This window comes from Manihot esculenta, chromosome 3, assembly GCF_001659605.2.
Source record: "Manihot esculenta cultivar AM560-2 chromosome 3, M.esculenta_v8, whole genome shotgun sequence".
Classification (NCBI taxonomy): Eukaryota; Viridiplantae; Streptophyta; class Magnoliopsida; order Malpighiales; family Euphorbiaceae; genus Manihot; species Manihot esculenta.
In genome coordinates this window covers 2,364,067-2,374,118 of record NC_035163.2, presented here as the reverse complement: position 1 = coordinate 2,374,118, position 10,052 = coordinate 2,364,067, and the positions used below count along the sequence as shown (strand labels likewise).

The window sequence follows — 10,052 nt, the reverse complement described above, 5'->3', positions numbered from 1 at the left end:
CGATTTAATTTAATTTAATTTTTAATTAAAATCAGTTCAATTTGATTTATATAAAAATTAAAATTATTTTTAATTTATTAAGTTTGATTTAATTTTAAACTAAATTTAACGAATGGTTTGTATAAAAATTAAATTGAATTAGACTGATTTAATTTAATTTGATTTCTGATTAAAATTAATTTAATTTAATTTGTATAAGACCTAAAATTTTAATTTTTAATTTATTATATTTAATTTAATTTCAAACAGAATTGAGCCAAAATTCACTCGCACTGTTTATGGATTAACGTGAATGGCTCACAACTATGCACTAATGGCTGACCCACACCCACCAAGCCTTAGACAAATGATTCTGAACCTGTAAAAACTCTTTCCCCTCTACATAGAAAGTAATTTGATTCTTACGAGCAACACAAAGACCAAAACACTATGTCCGAACAGCTGACTGATAGCAAAATTTTGAGAAACCCATCAAACAGTAGATAAGAAGAAAAATCCATTAAGTAATCCCTCAATTTTATTTGAAAACCTTTAAGCTTGAACTTCTGCTTAATTGATGCTTGCTTCTCATCATGCTGTCTAAGAGTGGGATAAAAGTAAAGTTATATAAAAATTTCTACTTATAAAAGATTTTGTTTTTGAAAATTTATTTTATTAAAATTAAAATTAAAATTCATTATCCTTTAATTTCGGGACTTTACATGCCTCAGTAGCAAATGAATAAACAATGAAAAGGTTGCTATTGGGATGTCGTATTGCTTAGGGTTAATGAATTAATGAGTTGTGAGTCTTTTGAAATGGGCATTCTCTCAAGATTTCAAATCTTTAAAGTGGAAAGAAAGCTTTCACATATAATGAGTATTATTGAAATGAATGAAACAACTTTTAATTAACCAATCACCAATAGGACAAATATTAACTTTTCCATAATAAATATATTTAAATAAATTTAAAAGATTTCATAATTTTTATTTAAAAAAATATATATTTATTTTTTTACTTTTATTTAATTTTATCTAAATTAATTTGAATCAAATGGGAATCAACGGTGGATGCTTTCTTGTGTGCCGTTGAGTCGCATACATGAAAAGGACGAAGCTCAACTCAATATGCAAAAAAGCTTAGCCCAATATAAAAAAATCTAAATCCATTAACAGCAAATCCTAGGGCTAGGAAACGGGTCTAACCGACCCGTCCATGTAGCTAACTAAGAAATTCAAAGATCCGTCTTTGTATGGCAATCATAAAGGCATCAAGTAAATTAAAATAGTTATTTATGCCAAGTACGCTTCTCTCTAGACCTTTTTTGTATTCATTGCTTTTCCTGGAAAGTGTGCTTTCTCAGCTTTCAAACATGAAAAAGAAAAAAGAAAAAAAAAAAACAGTGGGAAATATTTAGGTAGTCAATTAAGTGAAGCATACAAGAACATTGTAATAGAATTTTTCTTTTCTTTTTTTTTTTTTTAAATTGAACTGGTAATAGAATTACTTAGTCGTTGATTGCATGTTGGAAGCCATTCTTGTGCAAGTTACTGAAAGTAGGTTTCCCAAATTTTCATAGAGTCCGCTAGCCCATTGTCAATTTCTGCAGTTGTTTTTGGTAGTCCATTTAAAATCTCTAGTTTAGTTTTAGTTTTTGAGGAAAAAAATTATCTGAATTTGAATGTATATAAATAAGTGATTTTATTTATAAAAAATCAGATAAAATTATGTTTTTATTGCGAGTAAACGATGGATTAGATATATTTATAATGATTATCGCGATTCCTATATTTGGGGACAAGGACGGAAGTAAAGAAGAACGTTGACTCAAAACCCATCAAATTTTATTCAAGTAAATCCGCCTCACACTGCAGATTCCAGCTCGGTAATGCGAAGCGGGCCGGACAGACCACACGCGCGGGTCTATCCAAAGAAAATATAACCTAGTGACGTGACAGAAGATAGGAGAGCAGACCAAATCACCTTGCAGTCCTGCCTGCATGCGCGCCGAGAGAATTAAAGTGACACTGTAGTAGAGAAGCGGTTAGACTTGACTAACAGATAAAATAAAAAGCAATAAAAGAAAAAAAACGTTTTTTCTCCATTTAAACTTATACAACCATATAAACTATATTTTTTGAATATTAAAATATCAATTTAAAATTAAATAAATGCCTAAAAAAATTTTGAATTGTTTTTCTTTTTTTATACCAATGCTAAATATATTAAACATTTTTTGAATGCCGTCCTTGTTGGTGGTCTTTAGAAGAAAAATAATGAAGGCATTGCATCAGCTTTACCATATTTGAGGCAAATACTCAGAAATCAACCCCAGCTGCTTGCTGTGACAATGACATTTCCCTATGTATATGACCATCACAAAACAAATAAAAAATAAATGTTTTAATTTGAAGGAGTCATGACTATGCATATTGTAATTCAAATATTTATTATTTTTTTTGTTATTTTGTTTCGTGTGATTTTCAGCTACTGGATAATGTTGTTGACTTAATCAAACCATCTAATTCATGATGATTTCAAAGAAGGCTGCATTATATTTATAAATAAATTAATCAATTCTAAATCATTTTCAACATTTTATTATTTATTTATTTATTGAAGGATTATAGATAAACAAAATATTTTAATACTATGCCGGAAAAATCATCTAACTGTAATTAAAAAAAAAAACGCTAATGCTATGTTCCTTGTCAACAGATTTTGAATATAATTTTGATAGGTAAAATAGAAAAAATTACCATATAATTCCGGTCATTTTTATTTTAAAATTTATAATTTAATTTATATCAAAATAATATTTATAATATTATACCACTAATAAATCGTAATTTTTTAATACTATTAAAAAATATTAATATATCAAATATAATTATTAATTAAAAATAGAATATAACAAAATATATTATAGTTTTACACATTTTTATTTATTAAATTATTATCTCATAATATGAATTTCATATCAATTTTTTTGATGGTGTCTAAAAATTATAATATAATATTATACATACTATTTTAATATATATCAAACTATCTGATATAAAACTGATTATACTCCGTAAGTAATTTTAACCAATTACGTTTGATTAAGACGAAATAATAAAAATAAGTAAACCAAAAATCAAAAAATCTTATTGAAATTCTTAAAAAAATTAATAAGTATTTAAAATAACTCAGAAAAGTTATTTATAATAGAAAAAATCTTAATATTTAAAATTATAAAATTATTTTAAAAAATAATTAAAATGTAAAATTAATCTTAAAAATTTTTACTTTAAACTTTGTGATATATTTTCAGTCTTTATCATTTTTTTCGAAAGTTGTGCATCTCAAAATTCTCTTTTCGAAAAGTTATTATAAATTTTCATCGAATGTCGACAGTAAAAATTAAGTTCGATTTAAATTTATTATAAAATCTGAAATTAATTGCTTCGTATCACTATTAATAAGTTATAGGAATTTCAAAAAATACTATTTACGGAAGAAGAAATTTTTAAAATGATAATATTTTGTAAATTATTTTAAATATACATTTAAACAAGGTGCTCTTTATAATTATAAGTCTGCATATCTCTCTGATCATTTGAAAAGGTAAATGAATGAGGTGGTGAACTAATCCGATATGCTAAGAAATCTTAGTATAGAATTATATAATTCTTAAATTTAAATTTGATAATCAAATGAATAAACAAAACTAATATAGAATTTGTTGCGGATAAGGTGGTTTAATTCCATAATAATAAAAAAAGAAGTTAGTTTAGTTTTCTTCACTTCCAAACATCCATAATGTTGCTCATAGTTAACAATGGCGCACTTTTTTTCTCAGGGCGTAAACAAAATAGCTGAATATTAAAAATGCTAGATGTGTAATTAAATTATAAATTAATTTGTGAGTATGTTCATAAACTAAAAAATACGCAAAGTTCATAAATTAAAAAATGTGCAAAGTTAACGGTTCGAATATTACGAAATTTAAATTTAAATTTTTATACAATTTGATTAGCTTAGAAAATAAATTGAGTCTAGTCAAATTTTTATCGAAACAAACATAGAATAACTTATTTCCTTTACACCCTACTGTCTTCCTCCCCCTTTCCCCTTTCCCCTCTCCCATCCTCCCCTCCCTATAAGTACGATAAATCAATGATGCACATAACACGTTTCAATTTGTTCTGTATGTGTTTCTCTGTATCGTCACAAGCAAAAGGAATCATGGGGCCAGAAATGCTACAATTCCCACTTACGTCCACCAATCAAACAGATGCTTATAAGGAGAAGTCTTGCAGAAGCAAGGCTCTTTGCTTCTTCCTATGTTTCCTCGCCATCTCAAGTCAGTTTCTGTTCTCCTCTCTTCATGCTTGCTTTTTAAGATTTTCTGCATCTCATAATTTCAGAATCCAAGTTTTTAAATCGTTCTTAGATTTCATATGAAAAGCTGACCTCTTTCTCTTGTTCTGCTCTGGAAACCTCAGAGAACCAGCCATTATTTTCCAATGAAAATTCCCTCTGTGATTGCTTTTTTTTTACTGTTCTATATCCTCTTGTAGCCGTTGTATGGGTACTAAATTTTAAAACTAGTTAATTATTCAATGCAAATATCATGATTGTTCTCCTTCACTTGCTATGAAGATGTCTTCAAAGATGAAGCTTGGTGATTCTGGCTTTACAGCCTTGGCCCTTTTTAATTCTTTTTAATCAATGAAGTCAGTTCAGTGTCCTATCATAAAGCTTCACAATCATTGAAACCCATTTTTATTTGATTGTTGGGATGTTATTTTCTTATGGTAAAGCGACAAGATTCATTGAAATGCTAAGATTGCTGTCCGAACTTTAGCTGTAGGCCTAACATGTGGAGGCAATTTGACTACCTGGGTTTTACGAGGAGGAAACAAATTCCACTTGAGGATTAGAGCTAATGATGGGGAGATTGTGGAGTCGGAGCAAGGAGTTGTGGCTGCTGATGACGGCCGATGTTCTGAAATCGGAGCATCAATGCTTAGAAAAGGTGGCCATGCCGTTGATGCTGCAGTTGCAACAGCCCTATGTGTTGGAGTTGTTAATCCAATGTCCAGTGGAATAGGAGGTGGAGCTTTCATGATTGTCAGGTCTTCATTGACATCTAAAACTCAAGCTTTTGACATGAGAGAAACTGCTCCTTCAGCTGCTTCACAGGTTCATTGTTCTCCCTAGTACATTTTAGAATTTATGCAAGAATAGCCTAGTAACGGGATTGAAAGTAATTTAAATTATTACAAAGAAAAATCAAAATTTTAATATATAATTATATATTTTAATAAATGATTTAATTTATATTTAACATGCTTTCTATCGGTTATTTTTTATTCACTATGAAAAAAAAAAAGTAAATTGTTGTCTTATACGTTATAATAGAAACAAATACAACGAATTTCAAATTGTGACTATTGACTTATGGTTAATAATAATTTTCGGCCGTTATATTAAACTATTTTTGTAGCAGTGTGTTTTGATTTCTTGGGTTGTTTGCTTAGGAAGTTAGGAATTTTTGCTTTTAGCTCATGGCTTTTTTTCAATGTAATTGTCCTAAACCAGAATATGTATGCAAACAACATAGAAGACAAGTACTCAGGTCCAATGTCAATTGGAGTTCCCGGCGAGATTGCCGGCCTTTATGAAGCTTGGCTACAGCACGGGCGTTTAGCTTGGAGGACTTTATTCCGACCAGCCATAAAACTTGCAAGAGATGGTTTTGTCGTTGCTCCTTATCTTGGATTAGCAATAGCTTACAGTGCAGGAAAGATCATGAATGACACTGGGTTAAAGCAAGTGTTTGCACCAAATGGGAAGTTGTTACAAGCTGGTGATAGATGCTACAATGTGGAGCTTGCCAGGAGCCTGGAGGCAATAGCAGAACAAGGGCCACAAGCCTTGTATAATGGGACTGTTGGTGAGCAGTTGGTGAAGGATGTAAGGAAAGCTGGTGGGATATTAACAATGGAGGATTTGAAAAATTACAAGGTTGATGTAATGGATGCCATGGCTGCAAATGTGATGGGCTACAATGTGTACGGAATGCCACCTCCTTCAAGTGGAACTGTTGGGTTGTCTCTGGTGGGTCATATTCTCCCTTTCCTTAACAAAATTTTCCCCTTATATATGATCAACTAAACTCTGATATGAAACAGGTCTTGAACATCTTTAATAGCTATGGAAATTCAGATGCTGCAAAGGGGAATCTAGGAGTACATCGCTTGATTGAAGCATTGAAACACACGTTTGCTGTTCGAATGGATTTGGGAGATCCGAAATTTGTCGACATTCACAAATACGTCTCTGAAATGCTTTCTTCAAACTATGCGGAGCAAATTCGGAAAAAGATACTAGATAATGCTACATTTCCTCCAGAATATTATATGAACAGGTCTTTTTCAACTTTGTGATTGAATGATATTGGGATCTTTACTGATACAAGCAATTAGTTCTAAAGCTTTTAGTCCAAAATTGGCAGGTGGAGTCAGCTTAGAGATCACGGAACTAGCCATTTCTGCATTGTCGACGGCGAGAGAAATGCAGTATCAATGACGACCACCATAAACTATTATTTCGGAGCAGGGCTGCTTTCGCCTTCTACTGGGATTGTGCTAAATGACGAGATGGGTGACTTCTCAGCGCCCACAGATATAACTCCTGATATGCTTCCTCCTGCTCCTGCAAATTTTATTGAACCCAACAAGAGACCTTTATCTTCCATGACCCCCATTATTGTTACTAAGGTAAACTTGCGACGGTCAGTCAAAATTCTTGGAACTCAAAAGCAATGGCCGTGTCCCCTTTGAATTTTATCATTTTAATGTGTAAACTTGGCAGGATGATAAGCTGGTAGGAGTCTTGGGAGGCAGTGGAGGCATGTACATAATTCCAGCAGTGATACAAGTTTTTATTAACCATTTTATCTTGGGAATGGAACCTTTAACCGCAGTTCAGAGTCCAAGGGTCTACCACGAGGTTTTCTAACTTTACAAAATGATGAATTCTTTTTAATTACTTTTGATAACATTATGGTGTTATCTAATATTTGATGGGAGAATTGACTTATCCTTGATTTCGTGCAGTTAATACCTAATGTTGTCCAGTATGAGAACTTCACTGTGATCGATGGTGATCACATAGAGCTTGCTGAGGAAACAAAGCTCTTCTTGAAAGAGAAGGGGCACCAAGTGGAGTCTATGGAACTAGGAGCTATAGTTCAGCTTGTTGTTCAAACCCTGGAAAGCCCCATTGACATGGGACGTAAGAATGGAAAAGGGTCTAATAATGCCCAAATATTCCATGGGACACTTACTGCAGTAAGCGATCCTAGAAAGGATGGGAGACCTGCAGCCGTTTGATCTGTAATTGTTTTTGTGATGGGAATATTCTAGACAAAATGTACAAAGTAACAAGCTACTGTGTAGAAAGATATTGTTTGCAGAGTATTAGTCCATTCATACATAATTTAAACTTGTGAAATTATTAGATGATATTTGTAACTCCTCGTTTGACATAAATGATTTTGTAAGAATTCATTTCATCTCCATACATTCATGAAAATTTTTCAAGTTAAAAAATTTTAAATTCTTTTATCCTAAACAAGAATTTTGTAACAAAAGAATTCAATTAAATTGAATTCTTACAAAAATTTTTATTCCAAACGAAGGGAACATAAATTTATGTTACCTGTTAGTACATAACATTCAGTGTTAAAACGTGCTAGTTTAACCCATGAAAGTCCTACTTCCAGCAGGAGAGATTCTGCATAGCTATCAATATCATGGGGAGTGTCATAGGTCAAGTCTTAATACAAAATTTTGAATATAAAGGAATCCAGATAGATACATTGTATAGAGGATGAAAGAAATCTATATGCTTGGGCATCGGTTATTCTTTGAACACAAGCGTTGTCACTGAGCAAAGCACAGGTTCCTTTCCTCAATGGCATGGTAAAGGAAACCCACAGAGGGAATTTAAACTAATTACGTTCTCTTAAAATGAGATGTGTGGCAACCAATTAGGCTATGAATTTGCTAAACTAAAGCATGCCATAAAATCATCAAGCTGAATGGTTATCTCACCAAGTTAAATGAGAATTAGAGTATGTAGAGGGCTTTACTGTATATATAAACACCAAGCAACAATGAGTTTTTCATTTAGCAAGGGAAGAATTATTATGCATTTATGAGCTTATAATGGCAATAACATAAATAAAAATGAAAAAAAAAACCCATCTCAAATCCCAGGGCAAAATGATAGTGCCTAGTCAATCTTTTCATGATGTTTTGTCCATCAGCTGAATTGGTGGCAGGATATTAGACTTGCCTGTCTCAACAACACAACCATTCATGACCATCTCCTCCAGCATGAAATGAGCCTTTTCTAAATGGAACATGATGTCTAGCTCACACTGGATAAAGGAAATAAATGATGAACTAATGGCAATTAACGATGAGAGAGAACTTCTAGTAACACAAAGCTGCATGAGATTGTGAAGACTTACCACATTGCCAAAATGGCGGTCCATGGTTTCAACTAAGAGATGTATAAATTCCAAAATAGCAAGCTCATTCTGCAAAAAGCAAGGGAGAATATTGAGAAATACATTAAGAGGAACTAGAGGTTAATTCTGGAAAAGCAAACTTAAAGAACCCAACAAAACCAAATCAATAAATGTAGAAAAAAGAAGGAATTCCAGAGTGCTTTTTATAGCTCATGTCATCCATTTGCTCCAAGACTGGACACATTCCTAACCTCCAAAGCACTTATGCAATGTGTGTTGGACCTTTACAAAGAAATTGACTCACAGTCTCCACACAGTAATCAGTATCCCTCCGTTTTGCATGATTCATTTTATAAGAAAAGAATTTATATAAATTCTTATAAAATTATGCATGATCTCATTTCCTTTTGAAAAATTTTATAAGTTAAAAAGTAAATTCTTACATTTCAAACAATAAAACTGATAGAAAAGAAGTGACTTGAATTCTTGTAAAATTTTTTATTCCGAACAAGAGGTATATGTTCTACACAAATAAAAAGAAACCAACCAACAACAACTAAGCTTTAATCCCAAGTTGAGGTTTGGATATATGGAATTTTTTTTCTTGGCCATTCAGCTGATCAGTTCTGTTCTACATAAATATATATTTATAAATCAAAGAAGCAATAACGCTAAGCACACTTAGAACTTCTGAATGCAAATAATTCATGCCACTCTTCTGAGTTCTGCAAGCACAATAACCCTAAAGCAAAACACCATCCTACAAATTAAAAAAGGAAAAAAGTTACTTACTTCATCATTGTCGACACCAACCAGGAAAAATAATGATGCGTAGCGCCTGTAAACAACTTTGTAATTGCGATGCTCGACGAAAGAACACTGTTATTGAGTATGCAAAACGATAGCATTAGTGACAAGAAAGCATTTCAAGAAAAATTAAAAATATATAAACCTAACAAAGAAAAATCAAAATCCTAAAACTAACAGGAATTCATTTATTTATTTCTAGCCCAAATTACGCTGGGAATGCAAAGACATCTTAAACTATTTCTTCTAAGTGGAATTTGAAATAGCATTAACAATGATTTGCAGGGGAATTTAGCAACCATTAAATTGAGCGTTAAACAAAAATATAAAGCAAGGAAAAGGGTAGCAAAGTCAGAAGAGAAAGACAACTAAGATCTGGGGTTTGTTGATTGAGTTATAAAGAAGAGATGCAGCAAAATTGAATGTGATTAGGGAGAGAAAGGACCTGTTGGTCGGTGCGGGCAAGGCATTTGCGGACGATTTCGCCCTCGAGGGCACGGCGTTCTTCAAGGGTGAGCCACTCGTAGTATTGGGCTAGACGCGTCTGCCCTTGCTTGTTCACCATTAATATGAATCTGATCCCCATTCTTCTTCTTCTTCTTCTTCTTCTTCTTCTTCTTCTTCTTCTTCTTCTTCTTCTTCTTCTTCTTCTTCTTTTGGTAATTAAATTTCGACGGAGTAATTTAATTTATGAATGACTAATAATATATTTTTAAAAAATGACTTTATATAT

General features: G+C 32.0%; 2 protein-coding genes across 2 annotated transcripts; one reads left to right on the top strand and one right to left on the bottom strand.

Moving 5' to 3' along the window:
* The first annotated feature begins 4,103 nt into the window (after positions 1 to 4,103).
* Positions 4,104 to 8,066, top strand: LOC110612353 (glutathione hydrolase 3). The gene is made up of 7 exons (XM_021753120.2): positions 4,104 to 4,330; positions 4,835 to 5,172; positions 5,572 to 6,090; positions 6,165 to 6,400; positions 6,488 to 6,752; positions 6,847 to 6,984; positions 7,092 to 8,066. The coding sequence occupies exons 1-7, from the start codon at positions 4,144 to 4,146 to the stop codon at positions 7,365 to 7,367; spliced, it is 1,959 nt and encodes a 652-aa protein (XP_021608812.1). The 5' UTR covers positions 4,104 to 4,143; the 3' UTR covers positions 7,368 to 8,066.
* Positions 8,067 to 8,105: 39 nt separating this feature from the next.
* LOC110610984 (AP-4 complex subunit sigma) lies at positions 8,106 to 10,004 on the bottom strand. Its single transcript, XM_021751070.2, has 4 exons — positions 9,765 to 10,004; positions 9,305 to 9,391; positions 8,513 to 8,581; positions 8,106 to 8,419 (listed from the first exon to the last, which is right to left on the bottom strand). The coding sequence occupies exons 1-4, from the start codon at positions 9,903 to 9,905 to the stop codon at positions 8,285 to 8,287; spliced, it is 432 nt and encodes a 143-aa protein (XP_021606762.1). The 5' UTR covers positions 9,906 to 10,004; the 3' UTR covers positions 8,106 to 8,284.
* Between the last annotated feature and the right edge of the window lie 48 nt (positions 10,005 to 10,052).